Source organism: Oreochromis aureus, linkage group 14 (assembly GCF_013358895.1).
Source record: "Oreochromis aureus strain Israel breed Guangdong linkage group 14, ZZ_aureus, whole genome shotgun sequence".
In the NCBI taxonomy this organism is placed as follows: Eukaryota; Metazoa; Chordata; class Actinopteri; order Cichliformes; family Cichlidae; genus Oreochromis; species Oreochromis aureus.
In genome coordinates, this window is record NC_052955.1 from 21,692,271 (window position 1) to 21,717,143 (window position 24,873).

At 39.3% G+C, this 24,873-nt stretch overlaps 2 protein-coding genes across 3 annotated transcripts in view; one reads left to right on the top strand and one right to left on the bottom strand.

The window, feature by feature from the left end:
- LOC116322885 (solute carrier organic anion transporter family member 1C1-like) overlaps window positions 1–17,298 on the top strand; it is a 42,094-nt gene extending 24,796 nt beyond the window's left edge. Inside the window, exons 8-15 of the mRNA XM_031743094.2 lie at window positions 528–776; window positions 2,813–2,977; window positions 3,822–4,017; window positions 5,126–5,291; window positions 7,815–7,987; window positions 12,796–12,860; window positions 13,057–13,174; window positions 13,609–17,298. Of these exons, the coding sequence (XP_031598954.1) occupies window positions 528–776; window positions 2,813–2,977; window positions 3,822–4,017; window positions 5,126–5,291; window positions 7,815–7,987; window positions 12,796–12,860; window positions 13,057–13,174; window positions 13,609–13,846 (1,370 nt within the window). The 3' untranslated portion in view covers window positions 13,847–17,298. The remainder of the gene's footprint in view (window positions 1–527; window positions 777–2,812; window positions 2,978–3,821; window positions 4,018–5,125; window positions 5,292–7,814; window positions 7,988–12,795; window positions 12,861–13,056; window positions 13,175–13,608) is intronic.
- A 669-nt stretch (window positions 17,299–17,967) lies between these two features.
- Window positions 17,968–24,353, bottom strand: LOC116322939 (tRNA-dihydrouridine(20a/20b) synthase [NAD(P)+]-like). Of its 2 annotated transcripts, XM_039622895.1 has the most exons (12): window positions 24,012–24,353; window positions 23,771–23,892; window positions 23,470–23,587; window positions 23,135–23,257; window positions 22,336–22,570; window positions 20,643–20,749; window positions 19,810–19,910; window positions 19,442–19,589; window positions 19,235–19,370; window positions 18,726–18,828; window positions 18,477–18,577; window positions 17,968–18,108 (listed from the first exon to the last, which is right to left on the bottom strand). In XM_039622895.1, exons 1-12 carry the CDS (start codon window positions 24,101–24,103, stop codon window positions 18,073–18,075), a joined length of 1,422 nt encoding a protein of 473 aa, XP_039478829.1. In that variant the 5' UTR covers window positions 24,104–24,353; the 3' UTR covers window positions 17,968–18,072. The 2 variants fall into 2 exon arrangements, with proteins under 2 accessions (XP_039478829.1, XP_031599022.1); XM_031743162.2 differs by lacking the exons at window positions 17,968–18,108; window positions 18,477–18,577; window positions 18,726–18,828; ... (2 more) ...; window positions 19,810–19,910; window positions 20,643–20,749 and adding an exon at window positions 21,901–22,246 and having other exon boundaries at window positions 22,344–22,570.
- Between the last annotated feature and the right edge of the window lie 520 nt (window positions 24,354–24,873).

Sequence of the window (24,873 nt, forward strand, 5' to 3'; positions counted from 1 at the left end):
GGTAATGAGGCCAGCTGAGGAAGAAGAGGGACAAAGCCTTCTGGTCGGCAAGAAAGACTGAGAGAAAGAGACAGAAGAGAAGAGAACAAAGAAAAAGGGGACAGCAGGAAAAAGCTAAAAGGAAAGTAGCCTTTAACAAAAAAGCAGAAGAAAAATAAAGAGTTTTAGATCGATTAAAAACACACAGAGGAGTAAACACATGTTCTTCGGCACTGGATTTTGTTATTATTATTCTTAATCTAAAAAAATAGCATTCGTTTCGTTTTCCTATGCTGTATAATACGTTCAATGTGTCCTGTCTTATTCATAGTTACAAGCATGTTCATAACAAAGTAACAAAAAAACAACAAAAAATAGCAGAGTAAAAATATCCATCAGTACCATAAAGTATGTCTATTTTCAGACTGGACACACAATCTGAGTGTTTAGAATAGATGAAAATCAGAAAACTAGTAGAATGAATAATACATGTACCTTGTTTTCAGAAAGCATTACTTAACTTTCATCTTCTGTGCCCCAAAACATAGAGACCATCACCATTACCCCATCAGATTCCCGCTGGGTGGGTGCCTGGTGGCTGGGTTACCTCATAGCTGGGGTTATCACCCTTCTTTCTGCTATCCCATTCTGGTTTCTGCCCCGCTCTCTACCCGTGCCCGGGCCAGAGGTCCCAGAGAAGTGCACACCAGAGCAGACAAGTTTCATCAAAGGCTCTCCCCTTCTGAAGCACAAGTACTCAGCAGATGAACATACTAGTTTTATAGAGATGGCCAAAGGTAAGGAAGTCTAAAGATTTATATATATGTCATATGTGGAAAACAATGTTTCTCACAGCAAGTTCGTATCTGGGATTAACACTTCACAATCTTGCAGTAATAACACATTTTCTTTGTGTTAAAGCAAGTACAACCCATATTTTAGATGAAGAATTGCTTATACATCATATTGCCAAAGTACTCACTCACCTATCCAAATCACTGAATTCAGGTGTTCCAATTATTTCCATGGCCACATGTGTATAAAACCAACCTTGACATGCAAACTGCTTCTACGAGTATTTGTAAAGAATGGGTCGCTCTCAGGAGCTCAGTGAATTCCAGTGTTCTGCCGTGATAAGATGCCACCAGGGAATGACAGCAACTCAGCCACTAAGTGGCACGCCATATAAAATCACAGAATGGGGTCAGTGGATGCTGATGCGCATAGTGCACAGAGGTCACCGAATTTAGAGGTCAGAGTGAATCTTTACAGACCTCCAAACTTAATGCGGCCTTCAGATTAGATCAAGAACACTGCATAGAGAGCTTCATGTAATCGGTTTGCATGGCCATGGTTACATAACTAAGCGCAATGCAAGTTGTTGGATTCAGTGGTCTAGAGCTTGCTGTCACTGGACTATAGAGCAGTGGAGACACATTCTCTGGAAGCACAAATTATGCCTCTCCATCTTACAATGGACAAGTCTGGGTTTGGTGGTTGCCAGGAGAACAGTATTTGTCCGGTTGAATTGTAGCAAGTGTAAAGTTTGTTGGAGGAGGATTATGGTGTTTTTCAGGAGTTTGGCTTGGCCCCTTAGTTCCAGTGAAAGGAGCTCTTAATGCATCAGAATACCAAGACATTTTGGACTTTCATGCTCCCAACTTTGTGGAAACAGTATGTGAATCGCCCCTTCCACATCTGCATAAAGGTATGCATGAGCAAGTTTGGTGTGGAAGAACTGGCCTGCACAGACTCCTGACCTCAACTTGACAGAACGCCAGTGGGATGAATTAGAGCGGAGACTGCGAGCCAGGCCTTCTCGTCCAATATCAGCGAAAATTGGTCAAAAATTCCCATAAACAATCCTTTACCTTGTGGACAGCCTTCCCAGAAGAGTTGAAGCTGTTATAGCTGCAACTGTGGGCCAGCATCATAATAACCACATAACATGATACACACACACACACACACACACACACACACACACACACACACACACACACACACACACACACACACACACACAAACATAATAATCACTTAAGTTCACATGTGTGAAGGCAGATGAGAACATAGTGTGCCTGATGCATCACTGCCTTTGCATATTGCTGTTTTTTGGCATATTACATCAGTATGCCAACAATGTACACTCTGTACAATATAAACAAAGTGGAAGCTCTTATCAAAACTTCACTTGCACAGCTTTATTATCCCTTTGAAAACTACTCATAATGCCTTGAATTTATACAGTGCAGCTCACGACTACGTCATCAAGACACTAAATCAGCTATATACCACGACTTCAGAGTGTTATTGCTTCTTTTGTGCTGATGTTAATGGCAGAGAAGGTTTGGAGATGTTAACAGTACCGTGTTTGAATCCAGTGAGTTCTTTAAAATGACTCATTCTTTCAAAAAAGGCTTTAAAGGCAGCCTGAACAGCTAGGAACTTGATTTTAAACACCTGTGGTAATGGGACCAAAAACACCTGAATTCAAAGAGGTGCGACCCAAGTACTTTTGGCCGTATACTCTATGTATTACATATTTTTGTCTTCCTCCCTTCACCTCCAAACAGTCGCGGCAGATGGCTGCCTCTCCCTGAACCTGGTTCTGCAGGATCTTTCTTCCTGTTTAAAGGGAGTTTTTCCTTCCTGCTGGCACCAACTGCTTGCTCATAGGGGGTCATCTGATTCCTGAGGGTTTCTCTGTATTATTGTAGGGTGCCTGCCTTACAATGAAGCACCTTGAGGTGGCTGTTGTTGTGATTTGGTGTTATATAAATACAATTGAATTAAAATGAATTTGAACTCGTCTAGATTTTTGATTCCACAGATTTCGTTCCAACCCTGCGAACGCTGCTGGCACACCCAGTCTATCTGGTCTACCTGTGCGTGACAATCATTCAGCTGAACTCTCTCATCGGCATGGTCACTTACAAGCCCAAGTACATTGAGCAGCACTTCAGACAATCAGCTTCAAAGGCCAACTTTCTGATGGGTATGATGCATGTTTCATGAACATTGTGCCGTTATATAAATTATTAGTGTGTTACACTTGAAAATGATCACAGACAACCAGGGAAGGCTTTCCAGCTTGTTTCATATTGTATGGACTTGGACGTCCCTTGTTTGATCAAATGAATTCTAGCGGCAAGTATGGAAACGGCGTTGTAATGCAGGAATCATGTGTTTAACATGGTAATTATTACAGATTTATGGGCTTTCTGTCCATTCAGCATTACCCTCCTCCTTCTTCTCTTTTACATTTGTTGGATGAAGCAGAAAGAGAACTTCAGAGAGTGGATCTTGTTAGAGAAAGGAGAGCTGGGTTAGCTATATTCTAATTCAATCCACTAACAGCCACAGCTGCAGAGACTGGAGCTTTGTGAATATGAGAACTACTTTGCACATGAAATAAAATATCTAATGAAGTTCATAGCGTAAAATGAAAATATCTAGGTTCATGTGGTCTCATCAAGGGAGATGCCTGCGCTGACCAGACTGGCTGCATATGAAAGAGAATGTAATATTAGTGACCAGAGCTAATGACATGGATATAGATAAAAGACCATGTCTCCACATTGATGTTAAATGAAGCTATAAAAAGATAAAAAGCAGGGCTCTTTTTTGATCATGGTAACTTGGAACTAGTGTAGGGTTATTTTACCTCCGGAGCTGCCTCAGTAGTTTACTTGCAAGGTAGGATAAGCAGGTGTCTGAAAAACAATAGTGAAGCTTTGATGAAAAATTTAAATTTACCGTCGTTCGTGGTTCGAATCCTTATCTAGCCCTTTAAACAGCATCTAATTAATCATGTGCTTTGCTGTTTCCTTTAATCTCAGGTGTGATAAATATCCCAGCTGTGGCACTGGGGATGTTTTCTGGAGGTCTGCTGATGAAGAGGCTGAAGCTGAACATCATGGGAGCAGCCAAGTTCGCCTTTGGCACATCACTTATTGGTTACATCCTGTCATTGTTCTTCTTCGCAATGAGTTGTGAGAATGCCAAGGTGGCCGGGGTGACACTTTCATATGACAAGTGAGTCAGAGGCGAATATATGATGTGTCGAGGCTAATGGCTACTTGTCTGGAAAATGTATTTTTCCTCCAAACTATTAAATGCAGCAGAGTTAGTCATCTAATATTTCAGTGATTCCTCGCTATGGTGGCTGAAAGCAACGCATTATTTAAATGTTTCATATCATGCATCAGAGTTGATGTGCAAAAGGGATTTCTCAAAAAAAGAAAATGTATGATAAAAGTCCATTTAAGCATGAGGATGTCGACTCATATTTAAGCAGAACTGGCAACATTTCCATGGAGCTGCATATAAAGGAGCACGAGGAACCCTTTTGTTAAGCATATTAGGCAACCAGTAGGTGATTACAAGCTGAAACCAACACAAAATCATCCTCTGGGTTTGCCTAATAATGCACGTCAGTATTCAGACACAACTGAAGTGATACTGCTGAGATGGAAAGTTAAAAGTAGCCAGAGGGGTGCAGCGTGCTAATTAGCACATACAGCGAATGTGCAGAAGCTCAAAAAAGCAATTTAAAAACCAAACACTGCGTGTGGTAAATAAAATATGGAATTTCCTAATGCTCAGCAACCCGCTTATTTACTTTCATAAATGAATGAGGATTGCTCTGGCGCCAGTCATTTTTGAAGACACTGATGACTGGAAACATGCAAGTTTGACTGTGTTTATTTAAAGCGGTAATATTTCATGTTATTACAGATTACATTGTCACCGTAGAAAAAAGGGGCTTGCTTGTAGTGATGAATCTAGAGAGAACTCTGTCATCTAAATCTGCAGCTTCCTTAAAGTCTGTTTGAGCTCAAGATATAGTCTCAGTTTTAATGTGCAAACTAGGTGATGACGATTTAGGAAATAAACAGCAGGATATTCCTCTCAGGAGATGATGGACCAAAAAAATCCACCAAAAAAGACTGACCTACATTTGTCTGTAGGCCAGGAAGAGTGACTGAATATGCTGCACTTTGCTAACAAATTTGCCATATCACCTTGATAACGTATGTCTAACGTACGCCAAGAAACTCAAAATTCATATAGAATATATACAAAAATTAAAAAAGTGTATTTGTTTCTCAGTTGTACTTATTTCTTATTATCTATCTTCCAGCATCGATAGGATATCGTATGATAAGCACCTGCTCTTCACAGACTGCAACTCAAAGTGCGTTTGTTCATCGAGCGACTGGGACCCAGTCTGCGGAGAGAACGGCGTCACATATGTTTCTCCGTGTCTGGCTGGCTGCACCACCTCTGCTGGCTCAGGAAAAAACACAGTAAGTTTACAAGCGGCTCAGAATGTAAATACTGTACAACCAGAATCGGTTGGAAATTATGAGGCAAAAAACTTTGTTAGTGTCTCAACTGTTTTAAAACTTGGAGTAGTCTTACATCCCAACTGCACAACCTTGGCTGGCTCAGAAAAACACGCATTTTTCTAGGAAGTGGGTTTTCTAGGAAGTTTCATTTGCATTACACACTGTTTTGCCATCAAAGTCGTTTGGCGTGAACTTCAAGGCATAATTCTCTTTTTTTGAAACTAAATGTTACTGAGAAGAGATGTTCTGTTACTCATTCATGACTGTGCATTCATTTGTTCTCCATCGTGAGAATGTATACAGTTTTCATGAGAAACCGTCGTAAAACTTGCCCACTGTCTGCGGTGCCCATCACGTGCTGCTGCAGCTGGTTTAAAGAGAAAGATACATGCTTTAATTTGAGAAAATAACAAAATCGGTTGTAGAATCTTCTATTCCTGAAAACTTGACCAAATAATAAGATAAAAATAAGAATAAGACACTAATTTCATTGCATCAAATTGAATTGCTGGTAAAATCTCAAACTTGGGCAGCAGATCAGTGATCTGGAACCAGGCTATGTTGGTCTTTACGGCTCAGGGCTGGTTTTTAAAAGGGGACTTTTTATGGTAATTCTTTCACTTTATTAAATTAACTTTACATGATTCACATTCAAAAGTGCATGCTTCTGTCTGAAACAGGCAATTTTAGCTCCTCTCCCCTTAAGGCCACTCTGACCATATTAAGGAAATCCCCTCTCTTTGACGTCATGCTTTCAGCTTTTGGCTCATAGTGATGACTTGCACATGCGCAGACCTTTGGCAGTGTTTAACATGATCTTCCGTCCTTTTAAAAGCACATTAATTATGATAAGTCTGCTTTAATTTTTATTTATTCATTAGTGCAGATACAAGAATGCCACACACAGCACTGTTGCATCGTTTGAACTTTTTTTTTTAAAGGTAATAGAAGCACCAAAACCTGGGTTTTCACAGTTTTGATGACTAAGTGCTGTTTTAGGGAGCAAGCATGTGACTGAGGGCCTTTAAGGGAAGCCCACACAGCCAGTGCTTTCAAGCTGTTTTCACACATGAACCTTGGAGTTTCATGGGAATTAGATTTGGATATTTTCCACTGTTCCTTTTTCTAACATGTGGCACACAGCAGGAAATAGTCCACTTAGTTAAGGCCAGGGAGTTCCTTACACAGTGGAGGCAGCATCAATCAGACAGTTTGTACAGTGGACGACAAGCCCAGATACTCTTTTTTCCCCCCTTATTCTCTAAATCACTGTACACAAAGTTTTAAATTAATTTGGTTACTTACTGGGTATTATTTGCCCATAAAGATATGACTGCCATGTAAAAGTAAACTATGAAGATTCGTATATGATCATCTTTATTTAAAGAAACTTTGACTGATTAAAGCCTTGTGATTTTTTCTACTGTTTCAAGTTTTCTGTTAATGTGTTAGTGAGTTTTTTTTAACCAGCTAAATTTAAAATAAGACAGTTTAATTCTAGATTTACTAAACTGCTTAAAACTGTCTTATGGTGTAAAAATGTTGTGATAAGTTATTCAAGTCAAGTTAATTTATTTATTAGCACATTTTAAAACAACAGAGGTTGGCCAAAGGGCTTTACAACTAAATAGAATAAAACAGCAGGAAAATACAGAAATAACAAGAAAAGCAAGAAACAAAAAGAAAAAAAAGTGTCAAAACTCAGTCAAATTTAAGCACTAGGGAGTAAAGATGTGTTTTTAAGTGAGTTTTAAATATCTCAAGGGTTGCAGAGGTTCTCATTTGAAGAGGCTAACTGCTCCAAAGTTTAGGTTTGACTACAGCAAAGGCCCGGTCTCCTCTGTGCTTTAGTCAAATCAGCTGACTTTAAAAATCTGTTAGGGATAGTTAAAATAGGAATATTTCAAAGTCCAGAAAGGTAAAAGGGTGCTAAGGTCCATTTAGTGACTGAAAAACAAGCAATAAAATGTTAAAATCAATTCTACTGGATGTCAGCATAAGGAAGCCAAACGTCAGCATCTAAAAAACATGGACAGAGTTGTGCAGCATTCCAAATCAATAACTGAATATTGACTTGAACAGTGTCCACTTTTATGCACATCGCACCGTCATTGGCCCAGGGGCTGTAGTTGAGAAATAACATGTCGTGTAGGACTGTTTCCATTAAACATGACCTGTGCCAGTATGTCTGAATGGTAAATCTCACTATTTATTGTATTTTTATACAGCGACATTGTTTTTGCACCTCATGTTTTGCAAAATCTTTCTGCACCTTTCCTATAAAAAAGACATTAAAAACTACCATTATATTATTATACTACTAAATAAATTTAGTTTGCAAATTTATGTATACAGGCTAGTGACAAAATAAAGGAAAACCCTTTCTGAACACACACACACTGGTTTTTCCATTAATTTGTCTGTAGTTGTCTGTGTGTAGCTATATGTGGTCATATGTGTGGACTATGCGTGTCTCTCCAGGTCTTCTCTAACTGTTCCTGTGTCGGTGTGGCTGGTAACTTTACGGCCAGTACAGGTCACTGCCCTCAAAAAGACGACTGTGACAGGATGTTCCCGTACTTCCTGGCTCTCTCTGTCATCACTTCCTTTATCATCTCTCTTGGAGGGACACCAGGATACATGCTTCTTATCAGGTCAGATTGAAATTTAAGACATATAATGAGAAAGGATCTTGAAATAACGACATTATCCCTGTAATCATATTAGCATTTATATCAAGCCTCAATTTCAAACTTTTAGAACGGTCTATTTAAGGTGGTGCAACAAGCATTTCTTGTACTGTTTAGTATGTTCCTTACCTTGAAATCCCCGCACCACACACCTGGGTTTAGGATAACAGTGGACAGGTGGGAGTTTCACTCAAATGACAGCCAGCATTTCCTTGCCAGAATTTTTTGCTCGAAAGTGTGGCTTGTTGCTGTGCCCCGCCTGGCATGCAGACAAACAGAGGTCGAAAAAGCAAAGACCAAAAAAAACTTGAACAAAAACTTGAACATTTTTCCGTTGCAGCACACAGAAACATGGAAATACTAACATCTTGAACCAATTCAGATTTAGTAAAATTTTGTTATACGAATTAATCGAGCTGTGCCTTGTGACTTTGAGCACAGAATAGACTTCCTGCACCCATCTATGATGCAGCATGAGTCTGCGGCCAATATAAATAAATATATAAATAAATATTTTAAAATTGTATTTAAAAATCTGTTTTCTAATTGATAAAGAACAATCAGTAGATTTCAGTGATCTCTAATAATTAATATAGATCATATAGACCCAAAAATAGTATGTTGACAAAGCACATTCATGAGCAAATCACATAGGGACAATGACATGCTTCTGCAAAAACAAAGCCAAAATTACAGAAACCTATAATTGAATTACTTTGGAATTTTCATTTTCAGTTTTATTTGTCATATGCAAGTTAGCACAGGGTCAACATTGCAATGAAATGTGTTTGACGAGCAGCAGTCACTCAGCAGCATGGTACAGTAGAAGAAAATATAATAAAATAAAATAAAATAATAAAAAAATAAATAGAAAAATAGTAAAGAGCAAAATATTAGAGAGACGTGGTAAAAGAGAAAAGATGACTAAATATATATGTATCTATAAATATAAATATATGTACACTAGTGATTAAATAAGAAAATCTTGAAAAGAAATATGACCGGGGGGGGGGGCAGATGGGATATTGCACAGGAATGAGCAGCAGAAAATTACAGTATTGCACTTTTAAATATAAATATCAATAATAATAAAGTGGAGTGACCAGTGCAGATTAAACAGAGTACTTGTGAAGCTGCAGGGTAGCTTCTGAGTGCGTGTTGTGTGTGTTTAAGTGTTGTGGTTGAGGTGTCGTATGGCTTGGTGGTAGGTTAAGTCTTGTAGTCCGAGCAGACAGACTCCTGTAACATCTGCCAGATGGTAACAAGGAGAAGAGCTGATGTGCTGGGTGGCTGTGGTCCTTGATGATGCTGTGTGCTTTACGGAGGCATCGCTGGAGATAAATGTCCTGAATGGCAGGAAGCCTCATGCCAGTGATGTGCTCTGCTGCCTTCACCACCCTCTGTAGTGATTTACGGCTGCTGGCAGAGCAGCTTCCGTACCAAACTGTAATGCAGCTCGTCAGCAAGCTCTCGATTGCACACCTGTAGAAATTTGAGGTGATGTTGGGGTTCATGCCAAACTTCCTCAGCCTCCTCAGGAAGTAAAGCCGCTGGCGAGCTTTCCTGATAGCAGTGTCTGTGTGAAGGGTCCAGGAGAAGACCTCGGTGATGTTGACTCCAAGGAATTTGAAGCTGCTGACCCTTTCGACCTTGACACCGTTGATGTGGATGGGCTGGTGTTCCCTGACTGGTCGTTTCCGGTAGTCCACTATCATTTCTCTGGTTTTGCTGATGTTGAGAGTCAGGTTTTGCTGACTTTGCTGAATTTGAACATCCATGTGGGACAATATGTCTGTGAAGGTTCTCAGTCATCCAGGTCATCGTAGTCAAAGGAGTTTGCAAAGAAAAGCGTCTGGACTTCTTTAAGTTGCTTGAAGACGTTTCACCTCTCATCCGAGCTTCTTCTTCAGTTCTAAGGTCAAATGGCCGAGAGTCCCAGATTTAAACCCAGTGGGAGTATCCCCAAAGAGGACAAAGGACCCCTGGTGATCCTCTAATCACATGCGCCAAGGTGTGGCGGGTGTGGGACCTAATCAGCCAGGGTTTCGGGTGAGCTCATTGTGAAAACCTGGCCCCACCTAGTCATGTGAATTCCTGAGGTCAGATGGCCCAAGATGTGAGTGGGCGTTAAGGCGTCTGGGGAGGGAACTCAAAACTGGATTATAGATGGCAGACAGTTGGTGTCGTAAAGACTCAGCAGTCCATCTGCATCTAAAGGATAAAGGTCACTCTTTCGAGGATGCCAATGTTCACATTTTGGACAGAGAGGACAGATGGTTTGAAAGAGGAGTGAAAGAGGCCATCTATGTCCACTGTGAGCGACCATCTTTGAACAGAGGCGGTGGTTTACGACACCAACTGTCTGCCATCTATAATCCAGTTTTGAGTTCCCTCCCCAGACGCCTTAACGCCCACTCACATCCTGGGCCATCTGACCTCAGGAATTCACATGACTAGGTGGGGCCAGGTTTCACAATGAGCTCACCCGAAACCCTGGCTGATTAGGTCCCACACCCGCTTTCACACCTGGGCGCATGTGATTAGAGGATCACCAGGGGGTCCTTTGTCCCTCCTTGGGGGGATACTCCCACTGGGTTTAAATCTGGGACTCTCGGCCATTTGACCTTAGAACTGAAGAAGCTTCTCGGATGAGAGGTGAAACGTCTTCAAGCAACTTAAAGAAGTCCAGACGCTTTTCTTTGCAAACTCCTTTGACATCCATGTGGGAGTTTTTGGACTGATAGAAAAAGTCCAAAATCTATGTCATCATGCACAAGCTATCCAATGGACTGGTTTAGAGTCTTTGCCAGGCCGTCTTGCCTTATGTTTGGCATCCCTGAGTTAGACTATAGATGGGGCTGGATGAAATAAGACACACAGAGATGCCCACACAGTCCATCTGAAAAGACCCAATGCTGTACCTGTTGCATATGCATGCTTTGCATATGAAGGGCATATCATATCATTTGGACTCTTTAGAACAAGAACTGTACTAGTGAACAAAGGTGACATCAGACTTCATTTCAAGTTAGTAGCTGAGTCAGTCCTAAATGTTCAGTGTCATTTGTTGTAGTTACCATTGACTTTTACACAATTTTATACCTGCTTGTTTCACTACTGCAAACTTTGGAACCTGTTTTCATAAACCCTTGTGTAAACTTCCTGTCATTAGCAGTGGCTGCATACTTGTTTGCGGATTTGTTTGTCTGCCAAGCTTATAAAAAAGTGTCTTTGTCAAATGAATGTTAAAAAAACCAACATTTGTTCCAGTGGTTAGTTGAGAATGATGGTGAGGGCAAATCTTTGCTCTGCTAGTCACAAATGATTTCAGTGACACTGCAAAGTCTAAAACAGATACTGCTACCTTGTTGACATGTCTGATCTCAATGAGTGGAAGCACACATTTCATGCCTGTTATTGACACCTATGATATGCTCCTTAGCGCACTGGTAATTACCAGTGTCAGTAGGCATCAGTTTCCACAATCACATTACTCAAGGTTAAATTCAATAACAATGAAGAATTCATTTAGCTCAGCAGCAGGTATGGAGATACTTTACAAACCCCAACGATGAGTGTTGCAGCTGCAGCTGAATACTAAGTTACCTAAAGTGAACAATGACTGGCTGAAAACAGTGCTGAGGGTTGTAGTATACGAAATGCTTACTGCTTTAAACTTTGTGAGCCCAGAAACATTTTGACTAGCTGACCAGACTCTGACGGTGGCTAATCATTTATTTAAACTGATTTATTTGATTTCTGAAAATAACTCTTGAGTGTCAAGTAGACATGTAGTAGTAAAATAAATGTAATATCACGAGACTACCCTTTATAGCGGCTCCCTTGTACCTGTTATATAGTTAATCCTGCCAGCTGAAGCAAAAAGTGCATTTCAAGCTGTTCTTTATTCAGTCTTTCCTGAAAGTTGTGCATACGCCTGTGGGATAGCTGTAGGGGCGTTCACTCGCAGAGCCCGCTTGATGATACAAGTAATCTTCTAAGTCTTATCATAGAAGCATTTCCACTACTGGATCCAATACACTGACACACAACCAGTCTGATTTGTGTACACAAAAACAGCATCAATGTTGTACAGAAACATCTCGCACATCTTCAGGATTTTACCAGAGGTAGAGGTGGTATACAAACCCAAAATCATGCGTCATCAACCAGGTTTCAAATTTTCTGCCACACAGCGGCCTCTGGTGGTTAACTGTGGACTTTACAGTGACATGCTGTGAGATATTCCATACATGCATGTGCTAATCATTTATTTTCTGCTTGGTCTCCCTATAAATCCAACTCGGGTGTATTTTTCAAGTAAAGAGATTTATGCTAAGGGAATTACACCCTCCTATATGCGAGCACATGAACACACATTTAACACACAAACGTAGGACCTCGTAAAGCCATGTCAGCTGATCCTGTTGGATTTCAGTGGCCTGGCAGGAATGTAGTGACTTTGTGCCGTGCCTGCATAGCCATCTTATTATTCCTCTGTTCATTTTCAGAGATCAGAAAGCCGGTTTAGTTTCCATAAGAATGGTTAAGGTTCCTCTTAACAGTTTTATCAAATGTCATATATTTTGTTGTTTAAGTAAAACAGCTATGGTTTACATTTTGTATTTACATTTACACTGGCTTGAGTAACAGTGGCATTACCTCTAATGTTACCTAATAGGCTTTCTTTGTCTAGTAACAATAGAAACTGATTTAACTGATAGTAACCATGTTCTATTTTTTTATTTTATTTTATTTATTTTTTTATGCAGGTGCATCAAACCACAGCTGAAATCTTTGGCCCTGGGTTTCCACGCATTGGCAACACGGACCCTTGGTAAGACTTGTTCGGTAGTCGGGAATGTTCTGGGATTTGATCTTGGTTTAACTCTTCCTGAAAACCTTTGCTTTGTTTGTCCAACTTTAGTCATAAAATGTTTATTCTGATTTTTCAAAATAGTGTTAGCTGTTACCTGTTGTTTCATTTCTAGGAGACGTGACTGTAAAAAGACTTTGTTTCCTTTGTCTTACAGCAGGGATCCCAGCACCCATTTACTTTGGAGCAATCATTGACACCACATGTCTAAAATGGGGTCAGAAAAGGTGTGGGGGAATAGGAGCCTGTCGAATCTACAACACCACCGCCTACAGGTTGTACTTACACATGTACTATTCAGTCTTTTGTGAATCCCTTTTTTTAATTAGTCCAAACAGTCAATTCACAATGCAGCCTTAAGTGTCACCTTCTGTAGACCAGACCTAATCTCTTTTATTTGCTGATGCTTAACTGAAAATACTTTAATTGAATTTGAACTGAATTGGCAGTAACCTCTTGCCTACCCTACGTCTTTTTTTCTAGTTTTTCTGTGACCCCCTGGAAGCTATACGTGAGACAATATAAATCCTGTTTATAGCTTCCAAATTATTATTATTAAACATTAATAAATATTACCTAATTACCCTAGCTCAATTTTCTGGTACATCTCAACATAGGGAATCTATTGCAGCATTAATTAATCACCAACTCTTGTCTGATGTCTTGCCAAATTTGGCTAATTTTCATCAAATCAATCTTTTTCTTGCAGAATAGCATACCTGGGCCTGACTCTGAGCCTACGGACTATCTCCTTTATTATTTGCATCCCGGGCTTCATCCTGCTCAGTCGACAGCTGAAGGAGGAGGAACGAAGCGCCATCCACGGAGCTCTGAGGAACGGTGGAACTGAACTGGAGGTGCTCAGGAAGGAAGAGTTGGTTATTTCTAATTCCGACCAGCCACACCACCCATCAGAGAACAGCACAGATAGGCAGACACGGCTTTGACAGAGCCAGCAGAGCTGACGGCCGCATATATACCCACAGTATGTCCAGAGCGCCGCTGCACACATGCACGCTCGCTCACATGAAAACAAGATTTGCAGGGAATCACTTGTTGTCCAGTCATCTCATGTAAAGCAGAAATTCTATATTTGTACTGCTGGATGTGTAAAGGCTTTGTAAATCTGACAGAAATTTGATATGACTGAAATATTTCTTGAATGTACATGCTGTTTTTCCTTTTAAGAAAAAAATACAAAACATACGATAATTTTGAGTTGAAAAAAAATATCAATTAGGAAATGTGACTTGTACAGACTACTGCAAAACAGTACTATTTTGAACACCAGCATTTCAAAAGCTGCCTCTTTAAGATTCTTCTTTCAAAGTTATTCCAGCTGACAGCAGTGTTACAGAACCGAAGAGGTAAAGTGGCCTTATAAACCAGAGGCACAACAGCAAACTGATATGTCCTAAAAAGAAAAATCTGGCCTTTAAAGACATGAGATTTTTTTTCTCCATTAAATGAGTTGCAGAATTGCTCATACATTTCAGTAACACATGGAGGATACTGATATGACGTTTCGGTATGTGCCTCATTCTCTCAACAGTTACCTCTTAATGTGTGTATCAGAGATCTTTAAAAAACAATTTCATTTTACTTTTAAATTTCAGATCATCGGATCTTTACTCGTTTAGGAAAAAACGATTCATTTTTGCCTTTTACTTAAAGCCCAAAGTTGTGAGTGTATAGCAGTTTGTTGTTTTTGTGCTTTCTGGATGTGAACTTTGGGTCCATTGATATTCATAATCACTAGAAATGGGAATTGTATTTTAGTGAAATCTGCTTCAGCAAACAGCTCTGCTTTTTTCAAACTCTAGAGCCATGACACTCACCTCTGAGTGGTGCAAATGTTTTAGTTTCACACACACAACTCACTAAAGCTGTTAATAATTGGTATCAGACCAAATTTGCATCTTAAGCATCTCAATTGGGCTCCCCAGGCTCTGGTATTAAATAACCGTTGTTGTGCCTTGGAAAAGGCAGAGATTGTATTGTTGCAACACTGATAAAGTACGTACTGTAAAAAAAAAAGAAGAAGAAGAAGAAAACACTGTGTGTGAAGTTTTATCACAGGAAGTGTATTTGTTGCTGATATGTAAAAGTTCTGTTTCCATCGTCATGCGTTTCACTGGTTGGTGTTTCTACCTTTTGTATTCTTTATGTGTCTTTATGCCAATGTCACAATTTTATCTCCCCTTTCTTCTCTTAAACATTAACCCCATTTTTGTGAAATCTGACAGTGATTTCTCAGTTGTATGAATCGAGTATGTAGCATTTTTTTTATTTTATGCAACTTTTTTTTTAAAAGAACTCTTTTTATCCCAGTCTTTCACTGAAATCCTGGACATTTTTTTTTTAGCATTTCCTTTCATTGAAAGCGAATTATCAGATATCTGACTGCTTAAACTAGAGCTCTGTTCAGGGATCTGATGAAATTATTTGAGGGTACACTGGCTGCTCTGATGTGATGTTTTGCAATGACTCATGAAGTCGTGATCTTTGGAATGCATTCAGATTCATGCCCAAAGTATTGATATCGTTGAAAGTCGCGTACTGATTGAGACTCATCGCAACAACCTCTAAACCTCTAAAATTCAGCAAAGTTTCCTTCGATCACCCATTTGTACATACCAGATGCCCTTTATATGTACATCAGCAGAAAGAGTAAATTAGCCCAGCTCAAAATTCAAGATGTGTTAAATAAAGGATTTGACAGACTTTTTAACACAGTCACACTTTCCCGGAGTGTTAATTTATTTTCTTCGGACGGTTGCAACAGCAGTAAGTGGATCAGACAGTTTCAGTTCAAGCCCGTAGAGACGGTGTTTGATGTGAGATTATTTTTCGAGTCTGTAGTTCTCTACTTTCAGCAAATGATAAAGTTTAGGGTACATGCTAAACCACTGACTGTATTTAGAAGCATTGATAATACAGAACCCCCCCCACAAATAAAATAAATAAATATACATATATATTTATACATATATGTCCCTACATGATTGTATATTTATGGCTTTTCATGATAAAAAGCATCATCTGACCTGTTATTACAGGTGACAAAAACTTGCCTCAACATCACATGTTGTGGTATTTGTCACTTTAAATGGGAGCTGTATGTTTTAAGTAATATGCTGGTTTCATAGTTTATAATATTTATAGTAGCATAAACTCTATTGAAAATGAACACTATTTACCATGTAGCTTTTGTATTGCTGTCCTGCTGTGGGCTATCAGCATCTCATCACCGATGAGAACCTGTAATCTAAATATGGCTTCTGGTTTGGTAGCTTAGAGGACGTTAACTGAAAGCATTTGCTTGATTTGTGGATAGATGAAATTTGGCAAAATTGGGTTTTAACATTTTAAACTGTCCTTTAAAAGCAGCGTGTGGATTGAAGGAGGATCTCTTTGCACTGCTGTTAGGAATATTTTAAGGTTTCCTGTAACTTTCCACTCAAGTGCCAAATCAGATTTAGTCCCATTTTTTTTATTATTAGATATCAGGGTGAAGTGATATTGCTCCAGTAACAGAATGTTCAGTGTGACTCAAAAAAGGCATTCAATTTAATTTTGCAGTTACCAGTTTTATTTCAAGGTCATGGATTTATGTTTTTCAAAGGAGCCATGGACCCACAACACACGTACCATTTGGGCAAGTTGCAGCATGAGGTGACTGTGTCATCTTCAGGTTCAGCTTCAGGCTGACAAACTCAGAAAGGTGTAGAGAAAGAAAGTCATTATCTCAATAATGTAAGGCATTTGCTTGCATTAAAGAAATCAGAATGTAAATAATTTTCTTGGATTATTTTTGCAAAATTTCAAGGAATATATTAAATGAAATATTAAAATAAAGAATTTTAATACCCAATCACATTATGTTTTTTGTGATTTATTTCATTAGCTGGGAAAATAAGAGAAAAAAAAATGGTTGTAGTGCAGGAGGCACATGAACCAGAAGGGAAGTGTGGTCCTGCTCCTGAAATTCAGATAAATTATTAACAGAGTTTGTGTTAAGAAGTCAAAACAAAGCGCAGGAAAAAATAACCTTTATTAAAGAAAATTCTGCTTTCTGCGTCCACCGGAAAGGCACTTAAATCAGATTTTTATGTCCAAACAGCAGAGCACAACATGAACATGTATTTATATTACTGGGAAAATGAACAATGGTAAATCACTAATAAAAAGCAAACATTTACATGTGGTGATGACAATCTCAGGCCCTGTTTCACAGTGACATGGATTTGTTTTGTTTGGATAATAAAAAAAAAAAAAAAAAAATACAAAAAAAATAACAATAAAAAACAAAGACAATCTTGTTTTATGACACAAAATATGAATCCCAGCAAACTATGCACCTTAACACAAAATTTAGCATGTGAATCCAGGCAAAAAGCTAACTAAGACTTAAAAACAAAGAAGATGTTTTACTTTATGTGGCAGATCTTTTTACAACTTCAAATTAAAGGAGAAAAACTAAACACAGACACAAAAACAAAAAACAAACAGATACTGGTTAAAACCTCTAACCATTGCCATCCATTACAGCTGTACAGGTAAAAACATCTGACACATCGGCTGAAATACTGCAAAACAAAAGAGAAGCTCATTTATCTCAGTGCAACTGTACATGCAGTCTGTATTTGCATACTGAAGTTAAGCTGCAAGTGGCTGCACAACAAGAAGAAAAAACCTTTAGCATAAAAATACTTTTATAACCATTTACCACGTTTATAGATTGCCTCAACTTTCCCCATATCTTGTGCAAAGTGGCAAAAACAGATGAGACAGAAAACACTCATTTTGTTTGATATATTAAGTGCTCTGTGATCAGTCCTGAGTCACTTACTAGCTGAACTCCAATTGCTTTGCACAATTAATCTGCCCGATAGCGCACCCTTGAAAAAGAAAATCCTCTTAGTCAGGCTGCACCAGGCAGAAACAGATATTACTGATTCCATTTAAGCCAGTCTCGTGCTCTAATAAAGGTTTAAGTCTTTTGAAACCATTGCTGCTACCAGCCGAAAGCGTGCTCCTCAGATGAGTCGCTCCCTAATTTGTGATTAAATACTATGACACACGGTGTTACAGATGGTAAAGCATGTGTTGCAATTGTCTGTGACTGAGCTAAGTAAACACTTCAACCTTTTACGTTCACCTTTTGTGTTAACTAATCTTCCTTTTTATTTCCACTGTCTCGCAGATTCTGAAAGGAGAGAAAATGATAACATCAGTTAAAATATCACACTGTATTATGCAAGGCTCCACAAATCCATAAAGGTTCAAAGTGTCTGTTAGCTGTTAAAGAAATGGATGACAACCTGAAAGTGAACAGAATTTGCAGTCTTTCACGAGTGATTTGTGCTTTAAATGTTTCAACAAAACATACTGGAGGCCTAAGCTTAAACGATAAATTGACGGCTTCTTTGATCAGGAAATATGGAGGAACCACACTGCTGATCCGAAGCTGCCTGCCTGATGTTAATTGGCTTGAATGTCACTTTGAATTGTTACATCTAGCTAGTGAACGACCCAGCAAATCATCACCCTGCTGTGTTCAGAGCTCAACATTACCTGGAGCTCCTGGTGTTCTTTCAACAGCCTGTCATACTCCCTGGCGAGGCCCTCCATCTGTTTCTTCATTACATCTGCCTCTGACTGCGACTTCTTCAGACCTGGAGAGGAAAACAATGACACATGAGAACAAGGAATCCCCACCCCCCATGTCTTTGTCTACAGAAAGTGACAAGTTATAAAAGCTACATTCGTTACATTCACTTTCCAGGGAAGGTGTACAGGACTGAAATATACACAGATATTAACCTTCTCCAGCAGTCTTCACTTCTTCTTTGAGTTTCTCCACTTCCTTCCTTAGCAGGTCCATGCCCTCAGCAGTAGCCCTATCACCCCGCCCTTCCATCAGAGTCTGATAACATAAAAATACATATATTCAAATCTTCAGTCAAATATAGTTATCCCAGTAACTCCAGTGGAAAACACTTTGCATATTCCAGGCGTACAAACTGAACAGTCAAACCATCGAGCAGGCTATAAACATAAAATATGCTCTGGATGTGGATTAAAGGTTAAAGCTGAGTTGGGTAGCTTTCATTTCAATTCATCTTTATATGATTACAATCAACTGGGTACTCTGTTAATACAGCTTTAGATTATGTAAGCAACAAGCTAATATGTGATATTAAAATCTGGACTTTTAAATTCTGTTTTATCATTCAATAACTGTGTAACTTATTCCCTGACCAATATGAGTTTTCCCACATGCAGTTCAAAGTGGGATATTGACTACAAATAACAGATCTTTGTGCCATTACCTGTTTCAACAGTTCATTGTCCTTCATGTATTTCTCAGCAGTCTGGTTAGCATTCTCAGCCTGTGCTTGAAGAGCAGCCGTAGTCCCAGACACTGACGCCAGCTGATTAATCAGAGTGATCAGTCGCTTCATAACGCTGCAAAAAACACAAAGGTTAGAGGAAAGCCAGGTTCAAAGTCCAGGTGTTGTATTAGAGCACAGACTCACAGCCACAGGAAGACAGCAAAACCAGAGATGTACAGGTTCCTCTGGGCTCTAAAAAGCTTCATGTGCAAGTGGTCGAACATATTTGGCTGCAGCTTGGCATCGGCGCCGTGCTCTTTAGATGAATACTTTCTCACTTCACGGACAGCATCTTTAAAAAACACAAAACAATAAGACAGACAGATGAGTTACCATACAGAGATTTGCATTTTAACTTGTATGATCTTCACAAGATTTTATTTTATTTTATTTTTTTTTTAAAATCAGACAAAAAGAAATCCCCCATAAATTCTATGACAGCATCCCCAAAAGCTCCCCCATTAGTCCAAAAGTAGCATTAAAAATACAGACAGGGATGATTGGCTGCTTACCGAGGAAGAGAACAATGAGTATTATGATCATAGTGAGAAACACTTTGTTCCAGAATCTCGACATCCAACTCCAGATCCTCAGATGGAAAATGCTCTGCCATCTGCACAAACATGATAAGTCACAACACTATGGTGCACAACATCACTACAGCTGACAGTATATTTGTCGCAGAAACAAACACCACGCTTTGCTACCAGTGGTGAGACAAACCTGACACACGCACAATGTCGTCATTATTCATTATTTAGTGTTTAAACAGTTAGTACCTTTTTAAGCAATCCAAAGTACCACAAAGTGCACAAAACAGGTGAAGAAATGAGTTCAGGCAGGGTGGAGTGGGTGGAGATGAGTTTCAGGGGTAATTTGTGACAGGAGGACGGCAGCAAAAGTGAAAGGAAATGTTTAGAGAGACCCGCTATGATGTGTGACTTAAAGATGTTGGCAGATTTTAATTTGAGAGTTATCAGAACAGACAAGATTGGAAATGCATACATCAGAGGGACATCTTAGGTTGAGCAGTTTAGAGAGAGAGTTAGAGAGGCAAGGTTGAGATGGTTTGGACATGTGCACAGGGATAGTGGACATACTGGACAAAAGATGTTGAGCTACTCAACAGGAGAAGGAAAAGAGGAAGACCACAGAAGAGATCCATGAATGTAGTGAAGAAGGACATGCAGAGGGTTGGTTTGACAGAAGAGATAGGATGAGATGGATCCACTGTGGGTACCCCGAAACTGAGCTACCAAAAGAAGAAGAAAGGGTCTCCTTTGTCAACAGAGACCTGACTTCAAAACCATATTCAACCTGAGAACAGACTGGTAGATATACTTACCTCCTGGCAGAGATAAAGGGTAAACAGAGGATGACAATGACGCCAATTTCCACATAGAGAAAGAGAGCCACAGCAGTCCACTGCAGCGTCATCTTTGCTGATGGCTTCTGAAGATAAACCTACCAAAAGACCGGAAACCTAACAGAAAAGAAGAAAAGGGAAAGAAATTGGTCTCACCAGCTTCCCCGAACAAACTATCAGCGACAGAGAAGGCAGGCTATCGTACGGGGCCATTTCTCAGTAATAATAACACTACCGTTGAAAAAGTGCAATAATCTCCTCACCCAGTCTATTCACCTTCACGGAAGCTCGCAGAGGCTTGGAGTGAACTGTCAAACCGCTGTTACTGTAACCTGGTGTTACAGCACCACCGCAACAAATACGTGCAAATAGAGTGCCCGTTTATATGTTTAACTGCGGCAAAGATATAGCTGCTATAAAAGATTTCACTCTTTCCATCTTTAGCCAGCGTTCAGTGTCAAGCTTGCATGAACACATTAGCTAACGCTAACATGCAACTAACGCAGGTGATTTAGAAACATACAATTATTAAACTATTTAAGACTATTATAAGACCTGCTATAATACGTTATGCTAGATTCCAAGTAGACATACATGAAACTTCCAAAATAGCGTAAAAACAGCGACTGAGTTACTTACTAGTTAGCTTCTGAAATCAAACAGGGCAAAGTTTGTCTTCCTGCTCCAGCGCGTCCTCCTTCCACCTCTTCTGAAAAAAATAGCTTCCGTTGCAGTTTTTCAAAATAAAAGCTGTGATGCTATTACATTTTTTTTTGTTATCTAACAATACAAATGCGATCCCTCTTACGTACAATTATTTTCCACACAGTTATTGCTATTAATTTTTAAACTGTAGTGCTGTTTGAACACCGCTTTCACTTCATGACATTGAAGATTTTCGTGATAGGGAAAATTTTGACATTTACGTTGAAGGCAAATAATTAATTACTTGAAGCCGTTTTTTCCTTCATGACAAGGAAATAACGAAATAAATTTCTTACACTTCATATTGATTATCCACTCTCAGAACACGGAAATATCTTTTTCTTTTAACCCCTGAAGCCAATAGAAATATTGCATCTCAGCAATGCTTTACATAAACATGACAAACAAAAACAAACTTCGCATGTACAGAGATATACTCTTCATCAGTCACCATGATTACTCTATATTCTGTTTAATAACCTACTATTGCACACTTGAGAAAAAAAGAAAGCAATAGAGACAGAAATTGCACAGCAATAAATTAAAAAAATTTATTTAGCATAAAAACAATAACAATAAAAACTAAAGTCACACTGTTAATTTTCAATGTGGTCATGTCCTGAGATCATGTACTGATCCATATGTATTCTGGAGGTAATCTATTACAGCTGAAGTACTGGACAGAGAATTGAACACTTTTCTCTCCGGCTGCGAGCTAACCCTCTCCAGCATGTAGATAAGATGATGGTGGAAGCATGTGAACGGAGTGCCCTGCTCAACAGCTATGTCCACCCAGTCCCATATACACTGCAAAGGAGTGTCCTCATAGCCAGCAAACATGGCAGGGTTAGCAAGTAACCCACGTGCAGCCATGACACCTAATAAAAAAGATAAGAAAAAAAAATGAGCCAAATAGAAAGAAAACTGCCACAGTTAGAAGTGTATTTGTTACAATGCTGCTGAAAACAAACATACCATCAACACCTGTGAGCTCGTGAGTCGACTCCACATCCCGGAGATACTTTATGTCGCCGTTGGCAATGACAGGGACAGAAACACTGTCTTTAATTGTCTTTATAGCATCGTAATGTACTGGTTGGTGGCGTTCTTCTGTTGTACGACCATGGACTGTTATCCATGACACACCGGCTGATTCAGCCTTTTGACATAGATCCACTGTCTGCTTTAGGTCCTTGTGAATTCTGTGAAAGATAACAGTAACGGTATTATTATACCAATAATAAGTATGATCATAATCATAACTGGTATTGTTTTAAATAATCTTCCTTTGGTTGCTCCCTTTAAGGTTACCAGGGCAGACCATCTTTCTCCATCTCACTCAGTTCCTAGCGTCCTCTTCTGTCACACCAACCCTCTGCATATCCTCCTTCACCTCATTCATGGATCTGCTCTGTGCTCTTCCTCTTTTCCCCCTAACTGGCAGCTTCATATTCAACATCCTTCCCCACCAGGTATTTAAACTCATCTACCTTCACTCCCTCTACAGCTTGAATGTTCACCATTCCACCTGTCTCCTTCTCATTCACAAACATGTATTCTGCCTCGCTTCTAGTCACTTTAATTTCTCTTCTGTCCAGTGCATACCTCCACCTCTCCAGCCGCTCTTCCATTTACTCCCTACTGTGCCTACACAGTGTCGGTCACAAACATCAGTGACATGTACAGTTATAAAGTTATATATTATAAAGGGGTCATAATTCTTCAAAAAGAAACAAAGCTTAGTGTGTGGGTTTTTTTTTTTTTACCTTATTTTAATTGATGCTGTGTAGTTTGGATTGTCCACTTGATTTCTGACGTGTCTTACCATGTCTTTAACAAGTTCAGGCTTGTTAATGAGGCATGCACCATACCCAGCTGACATAGCCCATCTGAAAACAACACAAAAACAAAGATACTGAAGAGTTCTGAGTACACTGGGTTTACTAGATTTGTACCTAACTACTGGTCCCAGTAACTCTTAGTTACTATCTGGTATAAAATGTAAATATTAAGAATCAACAAAGAAAAAGCTACTCTGTACAATCACATTGTTTAAATAATGAAAAGTGACAGCATTAGTTTAAACTATCAGTAGCTGCACCTCTGGGGGCAGCCGCAGTTGAGGTCAACTCCATCTGAGAAAGGTGCCACTGCACAGGCTGCATCAGCCAGACTCTGAGCATCATGGGCAGCAAACTGCACTATTAGCGGTCGGTCACCTGAGCAGGTAAACAAAGAGTTGTAAACCATCATCATGTCAACAATAGCAATACAGACAATACTGGCATTAGTAAATTTTACATTATGTCGCAGGGAAAATCTCTCTGTTTGAAGAAACTAGGTATGAGGTGCAAGAAATCAACCTAGTAGTTTATTACAGCTCATATTACAATGTTACTCACGTTCATTAGTAGTGAATTCACTGTCTCTGGCTTTGATTGAGCGCAGGAAGTCAGCAGCAACGATCATTGGAGTGAAGCAGATATCGCAGTTGTACTTCCTAACCAAGGACCTGAAAGCAAGCCTGAAGGAAATAAACATTAGCACAGTGAGCATCATTAACTGTGCACGTGTTTCACCAGTAGCCATCCATAAGCAATGAAATTGTAAATTACAGTTAAAGAAATGACAGCTTTCACTTACTTTGAGTATCGAACCATTGGGGCACAAATTTTCAGGACTTTTCCCTTTTCAAACATGTCCATGACACTTGTGTTGCCGTTAGCGGTCTTCATTCTTCACGTAAGCGGCCAAATGTTAGCCACGTAGCGTAACAAGCTAACTATCTCAATATGCACGTGAAGCCTTTCGCTGTTCAAATATACTGTCGTCCGACATCTATGGTATTACTTCAAGGCTAAAAGAAGACCCCATCTCACAGTGTAAAACGCCATTCTGCTAAACAGAGATACGCAGGTATGACTACATGGACCTCAAAACGACACTCACGGAAATGTGTTCACTCAGTGGTACAGGGGAGGAAAAAATGCGGGCGTGTGTTTGGGACTTCTGAACTGTTACGTCATGCAACAAGATGTATGTTTATGTATTTAATTTTTTTTAATTTATTAGTTATTGTATTATAACCTCCAAACATACGCTATAGCTATTTCAGAGTGTAATGTGTATTTTGTTTAAATAAATATTCATGAAAAATAAAGAAAATGTTGTTCGACGCCACGACCACACCTTTACGTCACGCAATGCGGCCTTCAGGTTCTGCGGGGGAAGTTAGCTTTTCAGCCTTCAAAAGACTAAAGCGCGAGACTGAAGAGCAATGCTGGAATAGAAGCTTGCTGATTGATAGGTGAAATTTGAAAAGATGAAGATGTTTACGCTAAAGAAATAGCAACAACAACAACAACAGTCTGTAAATATTTATGTTTTAAAAATACAGTACCACCCAAATGCTTAGTAAACCCTTTTTTCATTATGTTAGGAAAATTGAAAATAAGTGCAAATAGATTTATTGAAAAATGTGCCTGCGTGGAATTACAGTATAATA